The sequence below is a fragment of the Rosa rugosa genome, chromosome 6 (assembly GCF_958449725.1).
Source record: "Rosa rugosa chromosome 6, drRosRugo1.1, whole genome shotgun sequence".
NCBI lineage: Eukaryota > Viridiplantae > Streptophyta > Magnoliopsida > Rosales > Rosaceae > Rosa > Rosa rugosa.
In genome coordinates, this window is record NC_084825.1 from 43631788 (window position 1) to 43654458 (window position 22671).

Below are 22671 nucleotides of genomic sequence, written 5' to 3' on the forward strand. Positions count from 1 at the left end.
TAAGTTGATAACTTGAATTGATATGTGATCTTGTTTCATATTAGGCCTCCACACCATAGGAAGTGCGCAGTGAAAGATTGAAAATTAAAAACACTATTTGAAAATTGGTATGATATTTACTTGCATGGAAATGTTTCGCTTGACACTTGAACAGTTCATTAGTTTTATCAAGGAAAAAAGCATTCTTCAATAAAAGTTTACCAAAATTGACTGAAATTTAATTTTTGATAAATAACGTGTTGATTTAGAATTTCCATGCCAGTTTCCAAATATTTGAAGGAGCTTAAATATAATTATGATTAACTAAAGTCCAGAACAATGAGAATATAAGAGAATGTATCAAAACCATGTGATCGATCTTATGTGAAAGCCAGTGAATAATATGTGACAGTTCAAGAGGACGTACGCAATAGAACTGAGGTTCAGTAGAAGACATGCAGAAGTCCAGCGAGTTACGATGGAACTCTAGGATACCCAATGATAAATCATAAAACTAATCCATGCATTATATGTGAAATCGAAAATTGATGTTAACTAGCTAGCGCTACATAGGTTTATATGTTAGGGAGGGTCATGTTTGCTAAAGGTCATGCATGTACTTATCAATTGTTTCATTTTCCATCAAGCTCATACTTTGAGTAGACCAAAGGCTAGGGATCAGCGCAATTGAATGACTTGTGCTATTAGACCCAACTTCAGTCCTAGCTTTTCCACATATTTTCACAGGACTGAAGTGACTTGGACAAAACCAATACTAAATGGGTCACATTAGTTCGAGCATGTGTCACATAATACAACTAAATAAATACTTGTGTCAAATTGATTAATCTTTTATACTGTGCAGTCAGCTAATTAGAAAGAATTGATTAGTCCTTTTCACAGTACAAGACTAAATTTATCACGTTTGAAACTCTTGCTGCATCTAACCAAAACCTAAATTACAAAAATAGAACAACGACTAGGTATATCAGTTAGAAACCCAAATAGTAGAACAAAACGCTACCCAAATTTACAACGACTAGTACAAATTAAGTAGAGAAATTGGGTAAGGTTCCCAACTTCCGTTCTTTTCTATTCATGAAGTAAAGATATAAAAAAATAAAAAAGAATAGCACACATATATTGTCATAAAAAAAAAACACACACACATATATAAAAGCATGGCGGTCGACTTCCCAGAGTCGGCATGACCAATGACCACAATGTTGATGTGAACCTTTACCTTGCCCCGTAATGAAATATTAACTTGAACCTATATGAACAGCAGAAACAAGAATGGGTATTTTACCCAATTGCAAATTCCCAAAACCAATAACTTCAAAGTCGATCACCTAACCATAACAAAATTTCTCGTACTAATTTGTCCTACCAAATTCCTCATAAGTCGATTATAACCCGAAAAAGGCCGTCGGGACATATCTAGGATGCAGGGGATTCTACAATCCAGATCCACAGGCTAGTACCTCTCTGCATGGAGATGAAGATAATGGAATATACTTCACGTGCAAGTAAGGCAATGGGCATGTGATCCACCATCAATGTTGCCACCAAATATATGCTCATCTCTTTAAATTCTGTGTCCTCACTCTCATCGAGTGTGGCCTCGCAGACACTTATGCTGGCCTGAGTTAGGTTGTTGGAATTGCAGCTAGGCAGTTTAGCTTCTGGGATGGGATATTATATTATGGGTCCGATCGAGTCTTTCCAAGCAGTTGTTGCTCTCAGCCTCAAACGGATATATATATGTATATTTACGCAGGACACGACGACAGGTAGGGTTTACTCAGACACCGGCCACCACCACCTCATATGCACTCTCTGCAAGAAAGTAGTCCTTCTTGTTTATATAATACGAGTATAAACTAATCTTTTTTTTTTTTTTTTGACAAGAGAGTATAAACTAATCTTAGATGGCTAGCTAGATGTGAGTTGATAAAGTGTTAGACCGTGATTTGCTATCTTAGTTGAGACGTTGAGTAGTATATATATTAATCTGTAAACTTCAGCTAGCTTTAGAAAAGTCAGTCTGGACTTTGGACTAATCAAAGAGCTGAGTATTTATATCATACGCATGAGACTTGGAACGAAAGTGATGTATGATTCTTTTACAACGGAGAAAGGGGTAATTATGGCCATGGTCATTTTGTTATTTTAACAGAAACAGGCATACTTGTGACCTGTGAGTACTAAAAGTTGATGTTACTAGAACGTTAGTTGAGGTTGGTTCAATTTATCATTTATCTTTTGGTCATAATAATAATCATTGGATATGGTCATGGATGCAACCACCTCCACTTCAATTTCACCGTTCAAGCCATATCACTGACTCCAATATAATCCAATTGTTATATACCTATGTTAATGTTTGTAATTTTATTTCAATTTTACCTTACACTAAAACCACAATTTTTATTTTATACACATGATCGTCAGTTGATAATTCAAACTCATATCGATAATTTTTTTTAAGAATATGATTGATATTCAACAAATTGTCTAATTAAGTCGGTAAGTTTGTTCATATATACAATCAACAAGTAAAACAAACTAGTGTGCAAATTTTTACATTTCACTCTAACAAATTAAAAATTATAAATCAGGGATTATGGCGTTCCTTAATTTTTACTTATCATACAAGTTAAAACATCTGTACCAAATTTATTATTACTAAACATAGTGAGTCCTAAATAGTCTTGTCTACTCTGTTACAATTAGGCTACATATGGTTGCTTGAAAACAAAGAAACCCTCTTTCCTCTTTATCCACCAAAACTCAAATTTCTGAGGCGTGCCGCGTTTGGAGGAAGCACAAAGCTGGAGTGGTTTAGGTCGCAGCAGATCCTTATCCCCCTAAAAAATAACTACCACCGCTACCGTTATAGGGTACTACTCTGAAAAAGTAAAACAGCAAGGCAAACACAGCAAGGTTGTTGTGTTGTTGCATGTACTTTTGTGTGTTGTTATGTCATGTTTCCAAAATAGAAATCACAATCTGTACTCCTAGGCCGCTCTTTCTCCTTAACCCCCCCAAATCCCTCAACTGTGTCCGTAAGCCTGTGATCAATGAAACCTGTTTAAAGTTTATTCCAACTCTGAAACTTTTCTTTGCCAAGATCAGAAGATCTGGTCTTACCTTCCTCCCTCTCCCTCTCTTTCTCTCTCTTATTCCTCTGCTTCATTTATTCACATGAACCCTGTGTTCAGTATCTCATTTGGATTATTATAGCTTGGTTTTTTTTTTTTTTTCACGGGGAGATAGAAGGAAGTTCCCAAAACTCGAGCACATCTGCGAAGTTCAAGCAGAGGTATTCGAATGTTTGATTCTTTTGACTATTTATAGTGGGGTTTGCTCAAAGATGGAATGTTTGATGTGGGTTTTGTGAAAATTTTGCATTTTTGGTATCTGGGTTTTGGACATTTTGACTGTTTGAGTGGAAAGTTTCAATCTTTCTTTGTTGGGTTGGCAGTTTTGATATCCTTTTCTGTTTTGTATTGATTAATGCAGATTAACAGTTAGGTGATAGAGATTTCTTTCCAAAATGGTTACTTTTGGAGGGTTGAGTTTGATTGTTTTCTTGCATTGTGGTTGAATTTGACTTTTCTTTTTGTGTTATTTAATCCATGTGGGTCTGAAATTTGCCAAATTTATGTGTGTGTGTTTATTATTATTTTTTTTTTCCAGTATGCACTGTTAGGAAATGGGGAGGAAAGGGAGTTGGTTTTCTGCAGTGAAGAAAGCCCTCAACCCTGAATCCAAGGAAAAGAAAGATCAGGTTAGCATTGCTCAATTAAATCTTACATGATCTCATTTTGAATGAAAATATGAGTTTCTAATCCAACAATTTGGTACCTTTATACCAGAAATCCAAGTCAAAGAAAAAATGGTTTGGGAAAAACAAGAATGTGGATGAGGATTATGAGGAAAATGTAGACCATTTGGAAAATGCAGACCACTTGAAAAATGCAGATCATGTGGAAAACGTAGACCATGTGGATCATGTGGTATCTTCCAAGGAAGAATCTGCATTTGTGATTCCCACTTCTTTTGCGCCACCTCCTCCTCCACCACCTCTTCCTACTCTTCCTCCAATAAAAGAGAAGTTAGAGGAGGGTGAGGATTCACAGAGAACCTCTCTTGCTCTAAAGGAAGATGTCGAATTACTGGAGGCAGAGGATGCTCAGAGCAAGCATGTTTACTCTGTGGCGGTCGCCACAGCAATGGCTGCAGAGGCGGCTGTTGCTGCTGCTCGGGCTGCCGCAGAGGTTGTACGTCTCACTGGGCTGACTCATTTCCCGGGGAAATCTTTGGAGGAGGTAGCAGTCATCAAGATTCAGACGGCATTCCGAGGGCACTTGGTATGGTTACTTTCTCTAGTTACTTTGAAGTTCTCTAGTTGCTTCATTACTAAACTTATGGGCAATAAGATGTTTAATTTGGAATAAAAAGGCAGAAGGGTTATGTGCATTGTGTTCTTGTTATGGGAAAGACAACTTATGAGTATTAATTCATTGTTCAGAACATAGGGCCTATCATGCAATGGTCCTAACTTCTTGTTGGAAATCAGTTGAATTTCTGGCTTTGGTTCAAATCATAGGATTAGATATTTTTGCATTAAATTGGACAGGGCATGTTGGTATTGGTTTTTCTTTTAGAGAGATTTGACATCTCAAATTCATTGCCTGCATATATTTTCGAAATAAAATGATAGTTATACAAGGTCCACTTCTGTATTAGAACTGAATGATGACAGCATAGAAAAGGTTTCTGTTCAATCTAGGAAAGCTGTAAATGACAAATTCATATCCATTCATGAGGATTAAGCTGTATGCCTAAACTGGGATTTTGCTGCAATTTGTGTTTTTTCAGGCAAGGAGGGCATTACGGGCTTTGAGAGGGTTGGTGAGGTTGAAATCATTGGTAGAGGGTCAATCTGTTAAACGCCAGGCGACTACCACATTAAAATGCATGCAGACCGTTGCTCGTGTACAATCTGAGATTCGTGCAAGGAGGATTAGAATGTCTGAGGAGAATCAGGCGCTTCAGCGACAGATTCAACAGAAACAAGAGAAAGAGTTGAAAGAGATGGAGAAACACAGAGTTGCTTCTGTAAGTTCCCCCAAGATATTATGGTTATATAAGTTAACAACTTAAGAGTGTTAGATAATGTCTCTTCAGCTGGTAAGCTCTTGGTCAGGCTTTCAATTTTCACTAATATTATGAACTCTTTTGCAATAGATTGGAGACAACTGGAACCATAGCCCCCAATCTAAGGAGGAGGTTGAGGCAAAGCTACAGAGCAGACAAGAGGCTGCTAAGAGAAGAGAAAAGGCCTTGGCTTATTCATTCTCTCATCAGGTAGCTTACTTTTCCCTTATTGTTGGCAGTTTCTTAAGAGTGAATCCAACTTAAACCTTAAACTGATCCTGAACTGCATACTAAATTTGCTATGCAGAGAATGTGGAAGAACTCTTCGAAATCTCAACATCCTACGTTCATGGATCCCAGCAATCCCCACTGGGGTTGGAGTTGGTTAGAGAGATGGATGGCTGCAAGACCATGGGAGAGCCAAAGCACATCAGACTACAATGACCGGGCCTCCTTGAGGAGTGCAGCAAGCCGTGCATCAATGTCAGTTGCGGAAATCACCAAAGCTTATGCTCTTCGTGATGTCCACCGCGATAACAAGCCTCCTTCCCCAACTGGCCAAAAATCAAGCCGGCCTCCTAGTCGCCAATCCCCTTCAGCTCTTACCAAGACACCATCTTCATCATGGAGAACCCCAAAAAAGAATGGCTCAGGCGGGGACGAGGACTCCAGAAGTACTTACAGTGTGCAGTCGGAGCGATTCAACAGGAGGCATAGCATTGCAGGGTCCTCAGTAAGAGATGATGAGAGCCTTGCAAGCACGCCTTCAGTTCCTTCTTCAAAAAGATACCTGACACCCACAAGCTCAAAGAAGACAAGGTCACGACTGGCAAGCCCGAGCTCATCGGGGTTAGAAAAGAACAGGACACCAACACCAGACAAGGGATCATCACCATCAGTCAGTTCTGTGAAGAAGCGGCTGTCTTACCCTGCTTCCCCTGCTGGACAAAGGAGGCACTCGGGTCCTCCTAGGGTTGGCGGTAGCTCCCCTAAGGGTGCAGCTCACACAGAGAAGAAAGTTAGCAATGGTTGGGGAAGCAAATAGTGATCAGTCCAGCTAGTACTGTGCATGTACAAATAATAACAAGCATGTACTATATAGGTAGATGTTGAGGTGAAGAAGATTGAATAAAAGATGAGTGGATGGGCTTTGTTAGAGTGGTGGCGAAGGAAGACAGAAAATGAAAATAGTTTACGATCTGATCAGTTGTCTTCATCATCATTGTCAACATCTTTTTTTCTTCTCAGTTACCTCTTCTTGTTATAGGGCTTGTTATTTATGAGTAGAATGGGTTTGGGGGTGATGCTAGTTCAAGGTACCGGAAACGCGATTTCTTTAGTTGTATGCAGATTGCTGTGGTCCTGTGGATTCTTGAGATTGTACTGAGAACTCTTGAGATTGTACGAAGAACTTGGTGGTTATGAACCGTTTGTATTTGGCCCCTTATCAATGGAAAAAACTATGAAGATCATTTGTTCCTGTAGGTGGTGTTGATCTTTCTTTTTGGTACTTCTCTACATTTCCCAACACACCCATGAAGTCCTCATTGGCTCATTCAATCTGAGGCCTCACCTTCTTTGGCTGATTGGTCAATGCTCACGCGTCTGATTTCAAGTAGGGAAGAGGATAACTCACTTCTTCACACTTTTGTGGCCTAAGCCTCTATAATAATGATAATAAGTTCCACACTGATTTTAAATTTATATGTGTTTCAAAAGAATTATATGCTTCTTCAAAAGCATTTTGTTACTTCATTATATGAGCTTAGTATTGTAAATTTATTTGCTATGTAATACATGCCCTAACAATTTCATATTCTAGCTCACCAATGCCCCCTCCTCACCGCAATTAGCCACTTTTTCACCTATTTCTCAATTATTTGACGTTTAAACTGTCATCACTCACGCCGATCATCAATTATTCGCATTTTTTTAGCCGATAATAAAGACAAAAATTTAGAATCGTAGTTCTACTCTAAATCATTTAGCCTACAAAGCCGATTCACTATAAAGTAAAAACAAATTTTTTTTTCAAGTATTTCTTGAAGTTTTTAAGAAATAAAAAGAAAAAGAAAAATTGATGAGGGGGTATAAACTTGCCAATTGTATATTACGTGTCTCAATATGATAGGTTGTCCACATTAGAAAACGAACTAACCTAAACCTTAAAACATGTTCTGGAGAACACAGAGTCTCTTCCCAAACTCTTCCAGCGCCCAAAAGCTTCCAGAAACCTCTGTATGATACCCCGGATTCTAAGCTCAGACACCAAACATTGAACAAAATGGTGAGCAAAATCTTATCTTTCCCATTGCCTCCTATGTTTGATTATGCTTCATTTCTTTCCCAAACCCAGTTTAATTCGATTTTGGTACTAGGGTTCACAAAATGTTCATTTAAGTTCTTGTTGAAATTTTCAATCTTGTTTGTTAAAATCATATAGGGTTAGTTCAGAAATGAAAAGAGCAAACAAAACCCTTTGTTTGGCTGATTGGTAAAGTGGGATTTCTGCTAGATATGACTCATTTTGTTGTGTTGTTATTATATGCCCTGAATTTACAATATGGAGTTGTTTTGATTTGAAAGTTTCTTTGGGTTTGTGAACTATTGGAAATGTATTTGGAAGGTTCATCTTTATTGGGTTGTAGAACAGAAGTTCAATCCTAAAAGCAAAATGATTGAAGCACTTCATAAGGTTGGCTTATCGATTAGGACAGTTTGGATTGAATCTCAGATAAAATGTCCAGGCTTTCAGATGCAATCTTTCGAATGGTCTGATAACGAGCAGATGCTCATATTCTAGGAAAGAGTATACTCCGGTATTAGGTTTGGAGTCGGCTTTTTATGCATTTGAGTCAAATTATCCGTCTTCATTACTCTTTAAAACTCTTTTATGGTTAGTGCCTTCTTTAGGGCTTGTGGTGGTGTCTTTCTGTACTGTACAATCTCCATTTTATAATGTGTTTCGTAAACTTGTGACTACGCCTCTTTGTAATGACACGGGGGAATGGTCCAACGGGCAAATTGGAGTGTGCCTGTGTTGGGAGGAGTTCATGTGGAATTTTAAAAAAAGTCAACTGATTTTGAGTTAAAAATGATCTTTGAATTCATATTGGAATTGGGTAGAGTTAATTAACTTTTAGATGCACTTCAGGCTACACCATTTCTTGCTGGTCTTGCAGTAGCAGCCACAGCTCTTGCTGGTAGATATGGTATCCAGGCGTGGCAAGCATTCAAGGCACGACCACCTAAAATGCGTAAATTTTTTGAAGGTGGTTTTCAGCCGACTATGACTAGAAGGGAAGCAGCTCAGATTCTTGGTCTCAGGTAAGCAGGATATTTTAGATGAGTGCAGATTGGAAAACATTTAACATAGAAGCTAATCCTAGCATAGTGGCTTTTTATCTTAAGGGGACAGATAGATATATAATCTCAAAAACTTTTGAAATTGAATAATCTTCTGTAGATTGATGCTTCTAAAATGGTTTCTTTTTCTTTAGTCAAATCAATCATATGAATCTGTTAGTGTCAAATGTGTTTGTAGATATGCATTCTAATTTTAAGGATTTGTTAAAATAATCAGCCTCTAAATCACAAGAAATTGATGAATACTTCTTTTTGGTGATAGATGCTTTTCTGTTTATTCTTTGGTAACTGTTTTCTGCTATCTAGAACTCTACACTCTTCAATACATTTTGTGGCTTTGACCAAAATGAAACAGAGATATTTTCTCAAGTCAATTATCCTATTTATTTATTGTTCTAGGAGATTTACAGTCATAAGAATTTCAAGCTCTGAAATAGTGAAGATAGAAAAGGTTGGGGAGAGAGACTGACAGTTGAAATTTGAAACTTAAAGATTTTTAGTTACACCCCCTATTGCATAACAAACACCGGAAAAGACACAAATAAATGCCAAAAAATAAAGGAAAACTCATTATCAGTAATAGTGAAGCCTTGCCTGTTAATTTCTTGTTCTTTGTATGAATATCAGTGTAATGGATTTGTATGGTTTAACAGGGAGAGTGCGCCCCCAGACAAGGTCAAGGAAGCACATCGAAGAGTGATGGTTGCAAATCATCCTGATGCAGGTGGTAGTCATTACCTTGCTTCTAAAATCAATGAGGCTAAAGATGTGATGCTTAGGAAAACAAAGGGCGGTGGATCAGCATTTTGATCCATTTTGACAATGTCTCAGATATCGAGTAGGTGTGCTCAACGGTAGAATAATACCCCCCTTCATTAATGTTCACATAAAGCAAGCAATGGTCGCCCATAAGTTACAGATTGTCAGAAATAGTGTTCCACCAGTCAATGTGCTGTAGGTTCAGATTTTGTTAAAAACCAGATAGGGCATTTTTATGTTGAATTGTAGGGCATTTTTATGTTGAATTGTATGATATTGGAAGCCCAAAAGGGTTGAAAGAAGGCTGTTTGTGTTGTGACATTTTTGTACTTACAATTCAATTTGAAAAACATTTTGATACATATCGTCTCCAAATTTCATATGAAGGACACACTGGCAATTTTCCATATATTTCATCTCCCAAATTGAATGCACAAAAAAGATCGAAGGTAATATGTCAGGGAGTACTGGCTCTAACATTTCTCATGCATTAACATTAGAAACTGTTACAGATGCCATTTTGGGCTTGTATTACCTGATTGATTGCATCCCCTCCATTTGCACATACCTTTTACGCTTCCATATAGAGTTAAATTTTGAATTTTACTGATTACATGGAGCTATCTCGAGTTTCAAAACAAAGATGCTATTTCTTTTATCCATATATGCCGAGGAACTTTCGCAATCAGAGAAAGCAAATGCAGTGAGCAGAAGGGATTATTAAGCCAAAGCATTTGATACAAGCAACTGATGTAGTTGTAATCAGTAGTAGACTCCCTGGGCAGCACAGTTTCTCCCTGGACATGTACAGTTTTCAAACTTGCAAAAGCCATCTGCATGAGCTTTTCAATCAATGGGAGGGTGTGTTGTCTTTCATTGCAGTCCCTCCTATATTCCGAGCTTCTGGCAATGAGTCTAACAACAAGAAGTTTGAACATCATATAAAGTTTATTAACATATTAAAACTTGAAATTTATTTGGAAATATAAGAGAAAGAGAAGCAAAAACAACTCTTAGATAGATGAGGTAGAAATCTAGAAATGCTATTGTAGAAAATAAGTGGTAAAGGTTCTCATTTGAGATGAATATGAAAAAGCTAAGTATCAGCCTTAGAGTTAGTAAATTACATTAGAATATATGGTGGCAGGAAAACTACTACCGCTAATCCAATATAAACCCTTTTTTTTTTTTTTGGTTAAGATAGGAGTCGGGAAGAGCAAAGTGCTCTCCCACCTCCAAATTTATTGAAAAAAAGATAATGTACAATCTAATAGGGTGGCACAAAAGCCAAACCCCTGGAGAACAATGAGAATGACATCAAATTTAAACAATACAACTAACACAAAGAGGAAGAACAAATTAATGAAAACGAAAATTAGGGAGACCAAGCTTATCTCGTCGACATTGGTCCTGAATGACATGAGGAGGCTCGTCCCACCAAGTCAATGCAGACAACGATAAACCAATATTAGCAAGAGCATCTGCCACTTGATTACCTTCCCTGAAAATATGAGAAAATCGAAAGTTTATCTGAGATATGCGATGCAAACAATTACCCCATGCCACTCGTAAACGCCATGGAACAAGATGAGGATCTCGAAGAAAATTAAGCACAAGTGTCGAATCCACCTCAAGCCAAATATGCTTCCATTCCCTAACCCAAGCCAGCTCAATAGCTTGAATAACTGCCATGACCTCCGCATCAACAGAGCTAGGAATATCAAGGTTAGAAGCAAAAGCACCAAGGAATGAACCATGAAAATCTCTAAAAACTCCACCAAAACCCGCTCTCCCTGAAACACTTTGCCATGCACCATCAGTATTAATCTTAATCCAACCCAAGATGGGAGGGTGCCAATATAAACCCTTATCACTAGTATAAATTTGGAGTCCTGTATGAATAGTGATCAGCAATAACAGTTGGGAGCATATGTACACACTACTTCTTTGCTTTTTGAAGCTATGTCTACACTATTCTACTAATTTGGGAGTAATTTGTGTCGAGTATTTATCATGTTTCATCAACTTTATGTTCATTTCCATGTTCCGAATTGATACGTAGAAGCTCTAGTTTCAACCCTTGAATGTTAAGCATTACTAGTCTGCTTGTGAATGTGATTCCTCTTTGAAATGAAACTGTTTTGAAACAAACTTTACGGGGTCAAATTTCTTTCTATACTATAAGCCTAAATGATGCGATATAGTATTTTTAATTATGTGTAACGAAGTGTTAATTTGAAGTGTAGAGGTCAATTAGCCAAAACACAAGAAGTGTAAAGGTTAGCTATATGTTTTTTATACAAAATCAAATCATCTCGACATTTAATTCCCTCCCCTATCTCATATTAGATTGTGAATTGTTTGTAAACATCGAATATGTTGCAGTGAAAGATTAATTGATTTCTAAAAGTTTTATATCCCATGGTTCACCATTAGCATATGATTTCAGCTAGTAAAAGAAATTTGTTCCTTACAAATGATTTGAGTATTGATCATGAAAAACACATTTGGTGGAGTCTCATACTCTCCACGTGAAAATGAAAATACTTTTGATCTAGTTTAGATCAATTCCTTATTGATCATGAAAATTGTTTCATATAACATATAAACCTTGTTCGATCTTAATTCTCACTTTTAAACTTCCTTGTAAAGAAGAGGGCTCGGAAAAAGCTCGGCATAAAACTCATTCCCCACATGACATTTATCATATGTTGAGTAGAATCTAATCCTTCTGCCTATTGTTTTATTAATCTTCACTCTCTTTTCCTCAAGACTAATGATGATTTTGGTATCAATTGTATACCAAAACATTCATGTTTTATCTCCAAATCTGAAATCCGAAATCCGATGTTCAATGGTTCAAAACCAAATAGTACTCTTCATAGTATTCAATGGTTGGCCACAGAACACTTCATAATGTTCGATTATTGCCTATGTGAAAGTCTCCAAGCATTCGTCGATTTTCTTTGTTTGCATGCCCAAGATGAAAACTCATACATTCTCTTGGTTGAGAGCAAAATAGAAATCATTTATATGGTTTAACATGGCGAATGAAGCACATCGAAGGTGAAGGTTACTAGCTGCTAAGAAGAACGAGGGCTGTTCTTACTTCATCTCCATGATTAAGCCAACAAACAGAAAAGAGGTTCATCTTGACCATTGAAATGGCCTCCATGCAAACAGCATATAAGTCACTACAGTCGTTATCGTCCTTTTGAGTCCTCAGGAGGCAATACCAAAGATTCCAAACTTAAAGAAACGGTTTTGAAGTGCATTCAATATTCAAAGAAATAAGGATTGAGCAGACAGCTCAGAATCTCCCATTATGATTTTTCACTAAATGGTATTCAGAATCAAAGTTTTATATATGAAACCCCCATATGTGGACTTTTTTGGTTCAACATGGTCCCTATAATAATGGGGTATTAAAGTCAGTTAATGAACTTTAATTTGTTTTTAATTTTAAATAAAAAGATGCTCGTATTTCCAACGCTATTAAATATTGTGTGGAAAATATAATATTAGTTAATAGTCTAGTCTTATCTATAATCAAAATGTGAAAGCACAAAACTTCTTATTATTTGCTTTATTGATGAAGGCTCGAGCATACATTTCTTTCAAAAAAAAATTTCAATGGATTCAAAAATCAAAGGTAGAGAGCCTATACACATGCATACACGTAATACATTAGAAGTACTATTTCTACCTTTTGCCTATCCACATTCTCCATACATGACGGCCTTGTATCATCGAGTTACAATCTTCATGGTTCAATTGACTTTATAACATGAGACATTCCTCAAAGGTAAGAAGTTGAGCGAAGTGAAGTGGCAGCGATATGGCAATGAAGTGCAAAAGAATGCACCTATAAAGTTCTCTCATCCCCTACTTACTTACGGCTTGTTATCTAAATCAATCACTTAGACAGACAAATTTTAAAAAAAATACACATTTCATGATGCATATTTTTCTTCAACTAAAATTAAATAGATGAGTTAACCTAGTCCCAATATTTCAACTTTCTTCATGGTAGGGAAAATCGAGGTAATTTTAGCAAGACAACAACGAAAGCAGAGCTTTTAAATTACATGCAAACTAATTTTGGATTTTGCAATGGATAAAAATTTGGTTGAAATTATATTTGAAGATGTCAAATTAGAGTAACCGGCAAGTGGGAGTGGCTTGAGGATGTGAAGGGCTTGAAGTTTTCTGAAGGCTTAGTCGATGTCCCAGTCACTGATGGGAAAGTTCCAAAGAAGAAGGGTCGACCACACGGTCGCCGGAATAAGCCCAAATCTACACCTACTTCAGTGGTAGATGATTAGGGGCCGTCTTCGGAGGAGCTGAACGCCCTACCTCAAGAGGGCTAGGGTTACAGACCTACATTGACTCGATGAAGCTTTGTCTATGATGTTTGCAGAGACGTACACCATTGGGTCTTTAGGCGTTAATGCTTCATTATAGTTGCTTTGTTTCGGGTTGTGTAGGTTTGTTTTTTCTTTTTTCACTTGTTTTTATCTTTTTTGTTTTGCATTTCATTTCCTAGTCCTATATCTGTTTCTTGAATGTTCACATTCTTGGAAAGTGTAGGATTAGGGAGTTTTATTTTTCCTTGCAGTTCCTTTAGGTTTCTAGTTTTTTTGTAAGAGAGTCTTTTCGCAGTCTGTATTGTGCTTGAACTTGTACTATGAGTGATTTTATGAAACCTTTTAGCTTGATACAGTGACGTCGTAATATATTGGTACCTGATTTCATTTCTCTTAAAAAAAAAAAAAAAAAAAAGAAGAATAATAATAACCGGCAAGTGGCAAATCCGAAGGAACCCACAAACCTCAGAGCTGCAGTGTCTTCTCTCCTACAAGTCCTTACGTATGCTTTTGTGAGTTTATCCGTTTAGCATTCCTTATCTAAAAACTAAATTACTCCTACTTTTTTCTTATTAAAATCTAAATTTCCAAAAAACAAATTAGCAAATTTAAAAAAAAAAAAGGAAAAACAAAAAAATAGATAGGCCTGGTCTTCAGCTACAGACGTTCTTCACTATCTGGTTTGTTTCCTTCTTCTTCTTCCTCTATCCCACACAAATCTCTCGGTTCCCAATGAAACACAGAGCCTTGTCCAAACCCAACAAAAGCTGGAATCTTTGACTCAATTTGGCCAAGCCCTTTTCACAGAAACACACATAGTCTTTTGGGTTTGAATCCATTTTGGAAATGCAAAGGTTAAGACTTTGTATTGTGAAGAAACCAAGGAAAGCCAAAAAGACATGAACTTTGAAGCTGATTGCTCATAATGGATTGCTGTTGAAATGTGGTGAACAGGGTTTTGCTGTTTAGGATTGAAAAAATCGGTGCACCGCTTCATTATTGGGATCTCATCAATCCGGTCAGGCAATCCAGTAGTGTATTTCTATTACTCTGAAGCTTTTCATTGAAGAACTTGATCATTTTGTGCTATTTTCTGGGAGGATATTTGTGTTGGTTTTGTATATTTGTATGTGTATCAGTGGCTTTGGATTTCATTGATAGTTGTATTAGGATTGAAGGAAGGAAAATTTAAGGCTGGAGAGTAATGGTGACTGCTAATGACCCAATTGAATCGTTTTTTAATTCGATTCAACTAGTTAAGGAGGCGTTTTCGCCGCTTGAATTGAGCATTAAGAAAGCTGCCAGGGACTTTGAGTGTTGCTGGGCAGGGTCTAAGAATAGAGGAAATGCTGTTGAATTGGTTACCCAATTCAGTGGTGGTGATAAGAATGGTAAAGTTCAGATCTTTGGGGGGAAGAAGAAAGGTGGTCAGAATGTGGCAACTGTTGGTGAGGAGAGGAAGAAAGGGTTGATGATTAAGGTTCCTATGAAAGCGTTTCTTGGGAAGTTTTTGCAGAATTCGGGAAATGGGGAGGTGTCGAATGGAGGGGTGAGAGAGAAGGATTGTGCAAAGGAGGACGGGTCTTGTGTGAACTGCTTGCAGTTTGCAGTGTCTTGGTCTTTGTTTGTGAATAGTTTTGTGCAGGCATTTCCAGGTCCATTTAAAATGGGTAAGAAGCGGCTGCAGAAAATGAGTGATGAGGATAGAGCGTGTTTGTGTTCTAGGCCAGAGGTTTCGGGTGACTTGAAACAGAGGGAGTCCAAGGACCATCATGTCAGAGAAATTAAGAATGAAAGTGTGGCACATAAACACGGAAACAATGTATCACTAGAATGCTTCATAGGTTTTGTTTTTGATCAACTTACTCAGAATCTTCAGAAGTTTGATCAGGGAGTTCAAGAAAGTGATTGCGAAACTTGTGATGCTTCCCCACAGCCGCCTCCTTCCTCTCACTTTGATCATTTCAGGGCAGTCACTGGCTTGCTAGAAAGTCGGACAGCAGAAGTAAATGGGTTTTTGGGAAACTTGAAATTTGCGAGAGTGGGAGGAGTGCCATCAGGCGTTGTTGGGGTGCCCTCTCCAGTTAATGAAGAGGGTGATGATGGTGTTACTGCAAGCAACAGCAACAGCGGAGAATCTGCAGGAAGTTCACCGCAGAAGCTTGCTAGCGATATACTTAGTATTCCTTTATCAAATGTGGAGCGTCTGAGATCCACATTATCCACAGTTTCATTGACAGAACTAATTGAGCTTGTACCTCATCTGGGGCGGTCCTCTAAAGACTATCCAGACAAGAAGAAACTGTTCTCCGTCCAAGATTTCTTCAGATACACAGAGGCTGAAGGTATGTTGTCTCGGGTAGCTATTGTGAAATTGCATGTTGCTTCATGTTGAAGTTCTTGTTTGTTTCTATGAAAGATTAGTTTCCGAAACAGGGATTTATACTTGCACATTTCCAATGACATAAAGAACACGATTGTTTTTTGGTGTCCATAAACTCTAGAAATATAAATAATAATTGGTAACAGTTCATTGTCATCTGTCCTTACCTTATTGCTATAATTCATGTCAATAAAGTTCTTAAATAGGTGGTTTTGCCTTATCCAACATGTTCTCTCCTGTTACAGTTATCAAGGTAAAAGGCTTTTATTTTATTTTTCAGACAGTAACCCATTTTACACCATAACTGTATCCAGGAAGGAGATTCTTTGAAGAACTGGATAGAGATAGTGATGGCCAAGTTACACTGGAAGATCTCGAAATTGCCATAAGACAGAGAAAATTGCCACGGAGATATGCTCATGAGTTCATGCGTCGCACTAGAAGTCACATATTTTCAAAATCTTTTGGTTGGAAACAGTTTTTGTCCTTAATGGAACAGAAGGAACCAACCATTCTGCGTGCATATACTTCTCTATGTCTGAGCAAATCTGGGACGCTGCAAAAAAGTGAAGTTATGGCATCACTTAAAAATGCAGGACTCCCAGCTAATGAAGACAATGCTGTTGCTATGATGCGATTTCTCAATGCAGATACAAAAGGATCTATTTCTTATGGACATTTTAGGAATTTTATGCTCTTGCTGCCTTCTGATCGGCTTCAAGATGATCCTCGGTAAGATGGATTTCTATCTTCAGTTAATTTCTATAAACTTCAGCCTATACTCACATATATTTACTCTTGAGTCCTTCATTTCTTAGATTTTTGAGTCCAGAGTTACCAAATCCCCTAATCCCCTTGGAAACCATGATCTAGGCTGTATGCCCCAATTCATGTTATTTTGGCACTTTTGTTTTGTAATCCGGCAATCACATTCCCAACTTTCAATGATATGTTAGGAAGGAAAAGAGTCAAGTATTCTAAGGGAAACTTAAATTAAAATATGTTTGACATACAGTCAAGGCAAAGTTCGCACAAAAACAACTATTTTATCTTAAATACTGTCTGTCTATTATTGGTGTCAATATATGCAACTGTTTGTGAATTCACGCATGCATAAGGAGCTGTGCAGAACCAATCGCACTTTAGAAATAATGTACTTGTGCATGCTTATTTATTTATATATTTTTTTAAATTTCCAATAGACTAGTGTTCACAAATTAGTGGGAAACTTCTAGTTGTGAATTAACTTCTTTTGGAATACACAGGAGTATTTGGTTTGAGGCTGCAACTGTTGTTGCTGTTGCCCCACCTGTGGAAATACCTGCTGGAAGCGTACTAAGATCTGCATTAGCTGGGGGCCTTGCTTGTGCACTTTCTACTGCTTTAATGCACCCGGTCGACACAATTAAGGCAAAGTTTTTGTCTTAGCAACTTATACTGGTGTAAAAGTTAACTATTTGCTGTAATTAGTGATGTTACTCTTTGGCATTGCAGCTTACAATGTTCTATTTGTAAGGCATTCTCAAATTTTTCTTTATGTTTGCCAGACTCGAGTACAAGCATCAACCTTAACCTTCCCGGAAATTATTTCGAAGCTTCCACAGATTGGAGTGCGGGGGTTATACAGGGGTTCAGTTCCCGCAATTCTTGGACAATTTTCAAGGTTTTTCTTATGCCCATCTTCTACTAATAGTATAACGGAGACTAAAAAGCAATTTTTGGCTTTTACATTGTGTAATTCGCTATCTGTCTGGCTGATGTGTTTTCTTGGCGTTGCAGTCATGGCCTGCGAACTGGAATATTTGAAGCAAGTAAACTTGTGTTAATAAATGTTGCTCCGACACTCCCAGATATACAGGTATGATTCTTATACTATATGCTTGTTACTGTCTTTTCTGCGACACATGAATCTCCAGATTTTCTTGTATCTTCACCACATTATTTTGGATTAGTTAACTTCAAGTGCTGTTCTCGTAAGGAACTAGAATCATGCATCTATTCTGCCTTGGTAACCATTTCAATTTTTTATCAGTCAATACAAGTTCATTTTGTGTTTCTTTTTAATAATCCTAAGGCAGCCATCAGTATTGTATCCTATTTGCACATGCTCCGCTCTAATATATATATATATTCTACTTTACTGCCTGGAAAAAAGAAAAACTGTACTTGCTTTAGTGGAAAATATACAGATTAAGAAGTATGGTGAGTCTAAACCCCCACCCCATGCGAAGAACGAAAAAAAGGTAGTGTGGCATCATTAGAGCAGTTCAGACCATATCTTATTGAAACCTTGGGTCCTAACATTTTCCTGGATTCCTGCTTCTATCTCCAGTTCTTTCTTTCTTGTGGACATGTACTAGGAACACTCAAAACAACTTTATGTCTTATTGCTGTGAGGAAGGGGAGTATGAATTTCCGATGAGCAGCAACATGCTTGTCTAATACACCAGTTGCTAATGCTGTTTTAGAACAGTATAAAACCTATCTTTTGGCTTGGTATAGGTCCAATCTCTAGCATCATTCTGTAGCACAGTTTTGGGAACAGCAGTCCGGATTCCTTGTGAGGTGTTAAAGCAGCGGTGTCAGGCTGGCCTTTTTGACAATGTTGGGCAGGCTCTTGTGGGGACTTGGCACCAAGATGGTCTCAAAGGTTTCTTCCGTGGAACTGGTGCCACTCTTTGCCGGGAAGTTCCATTCTATGTCGCTGGCATGGGGCTTTATGCTGAATCCAAAAAGGTACTGTAATTTCCAATCTATCACTTAGTTGACTGTTAAAAGTTATGTTAATAACTTCACATGATAACTTTCATGCTGTTTTAGGTTGCCCAACAAGTTCTAGGGCGGGAGTTGGAACCGTGGGAAACAATTGTCGTTGGGGCCTTATCTGGCGGGTTAGCTGCTGTTGTCACTACACCCTTTGATGTGATGAAAACAAGAATGATGACTGCTCCACAGGGTCGACCTATATCAATGTCAATTGTAGCCTACTCTATTCTCCGCCATGAGGGACCCCTGGGCTTATTCAAAGGAGCGGTGCCCAGGTTTTTCTGGATTGCTCCATTGGGTGCCATGAACTTTGCAGGCTATGAGCTTGCTAGGAAGGCCATGGACCGAAATCACGAGATAGCTGCTGCTGAACAGCTCCAGCAAAAGAAGGTGGCCACTACTGGATAAGATTTATGTCTGTTTGAAGTAATGACATTACTTCAAAAGTACCAACAGCGGTCTCCTAGTTATTTTGAGATGAAAGCAATTGAATGCTGCCGGAAAATTTTGACATTTTTCCGAATTTGCTAGCAGCTTATTGCTTGAAATTTCCATCTGTCGACATGTCTGCTTTTTTGTATGACATTGTAATTCGTCATAGGTTTCTTTTTTGGGAATTTTTCTGGTCTCAAGTGATGGCAGGTGCAAGTACATTCTTGATCTTATTTTTGTACACTCAATTGTTCACAATTTTGTACTTTGTAGTTTATACCGTCATCCCTTCTCTCTGATAGTACATTTGACCAGAAAGGCAGAAACTTGAAAATGTATATGCCGTTCTCTCAATGATAGTTTCTTTTCCTTTTACTCTTTGGATGGTCTCGGCATTCTAACTCATGACGAATATGCCTCTGATATCTACGTTGTTGTCATGTTTTCATGAATATTATAGGCAGGACTTTTGGAAGGCCTGGTTTGGAGCCAAGGAGAGAGTTTGTAGATTTAGCCTTGAAACATAAAGGTTTCAGCTCTGCCAGAGCCTCCTCCATCAAGTCAGCTGGTGATTAATCTACGGGAGATTTTTTGCCACCGTGACATTTTCTTTCAGAGCCTAAAACCTGAAAGTGTACCTAAACCCTAAAGGTGAGATTTTGTACGGGAAGCAACAAAGATTTTTTCAGTAAATGAGTTTTCTCTTTTATATTTGCCGATGAAAATTTGTTGGTGTGAACTGTGTACGTGAGATTTTCATGGAAGGAATTTGCCGACGAAAATGTTATGGGCAGGAAGGGCAAAAAAAGATTGCTAACGACATTGTCGCCGGCAAAACCATATTCTTATATGAAAGGATTTAGATGAATGTCTAGTCACAGCCATTTTGTTGTACCATTTTCCCCATAAATGTTTCGGCGGAACAAGTGTCCCTTACATTAAATTTTGGGGCGCATAGACCCTACTCATATACCATCTCCAATTGAATGCAAAACAGATTTTCATTCTCTATGGATTGACGGGAGACTGCACCTCCGAAGTCCAAACAAGATCAAGGCAACGAATAAGGTGATGGTTGCAATAAAAACCTGCAGTTGACACTTCTTTCTCAAGTCAGTTGACATAAAAGGAATTTACATGATTAAATGGACAACAGTACCAAACTTGTTTGCTAAGGGAGAGAGATTGAATACATCATCAAAGTGAAAATCTGGATAATAATTGAAGCAATCCTTAAATTCGGATACTGCCTTATGTAAATGTAAAGGAGATATATTGACCTACTTCTGAAGGGGTGCTCTTAAAGCTCACATTCATCAAACCGAAAGTAACCAAATTACAGAGAAAATCAATATGGTTATCTTTATTATTGGACAATGGGAAAACATGACACTTTCAAGAAAGATTGCCAAGCAGTGAAGCCTTGGATGTCATCAATAACCCCAATTGTCATTCCGGATCTCATCATCAAACTTCTTCTTGAGCTCAGGATGCTTCTCAAAGTATTCATCAGCAGTCATGGTAGCAATCTTTTGCTGTTTTCAAAAATGAAAAATGTGAGAAATCATATTCTTAATTCTGTGTGTTAATTTTTATTTATTTATTAAGAATCATCCATTACCTTCAACTCTTTTACTTCAGCTATCTCCTTCTCTAAGCGCTCTGACTCCTTAAAAGATTTTTCCTCTGCTTCCTTTAGTTCCACCAACTGTAGTACAATGCATATATAAGATAAACGGGGAGGGAGGGAAGGGGAGAGAAGAGAAAAGGAGGAGAGAAAGAGGGAAGGAAGGGGGGGGGGGGGGGGGGGGACCACAGAGAGAGAGAGAGAGAAGCGTAAACTAACCAATGCATCAAACTTAGGCTTGTACTCGGGAGTGACTGTATCCACATACTTGGGGATCTTAACGTCTGCAACAGATAACATAGAAAAATAAGCTTAGGAAAAGAATATATAAAACTGATAACATAGAAAAATAAGCTTGCATTCTAACCCCCAGTCTCTCCCTCCATTAGGTAAGTATACTCATATCTCTCAACATTTATGCAGAATAAATTAGAACAGTGATGGATCAGCTCACATGTATGTGTTCTAACTTTGATAGGTCAGCAGTTATAACATGTCCAGGAGAGAACATAGACAAGAAGCCCAAAACAGAGTGGAACAGTGCTTACACAATACTACAGCAGCAGAAAAATACACTTCATGTCACTTTATACAAATCTAGAAGAGAGCTTCAGCTCTCCACAGATCATTGAAAAATAATGCATGCTTCCACTAGTCATACTAAAGTTCAAAATGAGCCTTTTTTTTTTTTTTTTCCAGAATCACTGTTATCATCTCAGTTGATAAACCCTACCCATCGGGAAGGGGTTCCTATAGTTTTGATGTTGACCTAGCATAAACAAGCAAGCAACTATGGAAGACATACTTGAAACTTGATAAGCAATTAAAGTGTTGGAGAACAGAAAACTCAAATTCTAACAGCAGCAATAAAGGTCCCATTTATAGGCCTTGGTATCTCACAAAAGAATGTGCAAGATAACCACACTATAATCAAGTACCCCGTGTCAAGCCTTCAGCTCAAAGCGGTATCCAATTGCATAATGCAAAATAAAACCTTATACAAGTCCACAGAACTTGAAGAAACACACGATAGATGCACTGGAAGTATTAACATGTAAAAAACGGCACGCAGCAAGTCTAAAGAAAAAACATACTGTCATAGGCCTCTTTGTACATGTCCACCAATCGAGACCCAATTCCTTTCCTGTAGTACTCCCAGTCAATGGGCTCAGGTTCCTGCACCAAACAAGAATTCACAATCAGCAACCACACTCAAAACCAGTTTACTAAACTCCGCGATTGAATTCAATAATCAATCTCCCCAAAGCTGCATTTATCTATAAATCCCTACACGAACCCTCCTCCAATATTTCCCAACAAGAACTTCAACTGCAATCTACACAGTTCAGCTAAGCAATCAAGCTCACTCCTCCACAAAATCAGTACAAAAAAGTCGATAAATTTCAACAAAACCAAACAGACCCATTACACCAAACACTCAATCACTACCACCAAACCACTAACAGAGCCCTAATTCAACAAAATCAACGAAACCCAGATCCAAAAACAGCTGCAAATCACAGATAGATCTCGGCTAAAACGATGAGCATCGGCGAGGAGGATTGATATACCTGGCTGAACTTGGTCTCGAGGGTGGTGTTAACCTCATCGAAGGCGCGGCGGAGAGAGGCGAACTCCTTGCGGGCCTCCTCGGAGACGATAAGCTTGGCCATGCCATCCCAGTCAATCTTCTTCGAGGCTTTGAAAGCCACATCCACCACTTTCTTCCCGGCGCCGCTCATTTTTGGGTTCTCTGTTTTCTCGCTGCTTTGCCAAACAAACTGTTCAGAACGATCAGATGCCCTTCTCTCTTTCAACAAAATGCT

The 22671-nt window shown here is 38.1% G+C and overlaps 4 protein-coding genes across 4 annotated transcripts; 3 read left to right on the forward strand and 1 right to left on the reverse strand.

The window, feature by feature from the left end:
* Positions 1-2846: 2846 nt before the first annotated feature.
* On the forward strand, positions 2847-6625 carry LOC133718351 (protein IQ-DOMAIN 3-like). Its single transcript, XM_062145180.1, has 6 exons — positions 2847-3304; positions 3682-3772; positions 3861-4355; positions 4867-5106; positions 5236-5355; positions 5453-6625. The coding sequence occupies exons 2-6, from the start codon at positions 3698-3700 to the stop codon at positions 6188-6190; spliced, it is 1668 nt and encodes a 555-aa protein (XP_062001164.1). The 5' UTR covers positions 2847-3304; positions 3682-3697; the 3' UTR covers positions 6191-6625.
* Positions 6490-9630, forward strand: LOC133716830 (mitochondrial import inner membrane translocase subunit TIM14-1-like). Its single transcript, XM_062143484.1, has 4 exons — positions 6490-6546; positions 7277-7432; positions 8300-8472; positions 9165-9630. The coding sequence occupies exons 1-4, from the start codon at positions 6490-6492 to the stop codon at positions 9319-9321; spliced, it is 543 nt and encodes a 180-aa protein (XP_061999468.1). The 3' UTR covers positions 9322-9630.
* Positions 9631-14250: 4620 nt separating this feature from the next.
* LOC133714791 (uncharacterized) lies at positions 14251-19593 on the forward strand. Its single transcript, XM_062141049.1, has 7 exons — positions 14251-15982; positions 16335-16752; positions 17286-17430; positions 17568-17683; positions 17800-17878; positions 18523-18756; positions 18841-19593. Exons 1-7 carry the CDS (start codon positions 14842-14844, stop codon positions 19192-19194), a joined length of 2487 nt encoding a protein of 828 aa, XP_061997033.1. The 5' UTR covers positions 14251-14841; the 3' UTR covers positions 19195-19593.
* Positions 19594-20382: 789 nt separating this feature from the next.
* LOC133718137 (ATP synthase subunit d, mitochondrial) lies at positions 20383-22671 on the reverse strand. Its single transcript, XM_062144951.1, has 5 exons — positions 22417-22671; positions 21940-22021; positions 21065-21129; positions 20840-20926; positions 20383-20753 (listed from the first exon to the last, which is right to left on the reverse strand). The coding sequence occupies exons 1-5, from the start codon at positions 22585-22587 to the stop codon at positions 20652-20654; spliced, it is 507 nt and encodes a 168-aa protein (XP_062000935.1). The 5' UTR covers positions 22588-22671; the 3' UTR covers positions 20383-20651.

Excerpts from the sequence above, each read along its gene's own strand:
- LOC133718351 (XM_062145180.1), top strand. The coding sequence starts at position 3,698 with ATGGGGAGGAAAGGGAGTTGGTTTTCTGCAGTGAAGAAAGCCCTCAAC. Across the intron at positions 4,356-4,866 it reads CGGCATTCCGAGGGCACTTG|GCAAGGAGGGCATTACGGGC; the intron begins GTATGGTTACTT and ends GTGTTTTTTCAG. Across the intron at positions 5,107-5,235 it reads AGAAACACAGAGTTGCTTCT|ATTGGAGACAACTGGAACCA; the intron begins GTAAGTTCCCCC and ends CTTTTGCAATAG.
- LOC133714791 (XM_062141049.1), top strand. The coding sequence starts at position 14,842 with ATGGTGACTGCTAATGACCCAATTGAATCGTTTTTTAATTCGATTCAA. Across the intron at positions 16,753-17,285 it reads CGGCTTCAAGATGATCCTCG|GAGTATTTGGTTTGAGGCTG; the intron begins GTAAGATGGATT and ends TGGAATACACAG. Across the intron at positions 18,757-18,840 it reads TTTATGCTGAATCCAAAAAG|GTTGCCCAACAAGTTCTAGG; the intron begins GTACTGTAATTT and ends ATGCTGTTTTAG.
- LOC133718137 (XM_062144951.1), bottom strand. The coding sequence starts at position 22,587 with ATGAGCGGCGCCGGGAAGAAAGTGGTGGATGTGGCTTTCAAAGCCTCG. Across the intron at positions 21,130-21,939 it reads GTACAAAGAGGCCTATGACA|ACGTTAAGATCCCCAAGTAT; the intron begins GTATGTTTTTTC and ends TATCTGTTGCAG. Across the intron at positions 20,754-20,839 it reads CTGAAGTAAAAGAGTTGAAG|CAAAAGATTGCTACCATGAC; the intron begins GTAATGGATGAT and ends TTTTGAAAACAG.
- LOC133716830 (XM_062143484.1), top strand. The coding sequence starts at position 6,490 with ATGCAGATTGCTGTGGTCCTGTGGATTCTTGAGATTGTACTGAGAACT. Across the intron at positions 7,433-8,299 it reads ACCAAACATTGAACAAAATG|GCTACACCATTTCTTGCTGG; the intron begins GTGAGCAAAATC and ends GATGCACTTCAG. Across the intron at positions 8,473-9,164 it reads GCTCAGATTCTTGGTCTCAG|GGAGAGTGCGCCCCCAGACA; the intron begins GTAAGCAGGATA and ends ATGGTTTAACAG.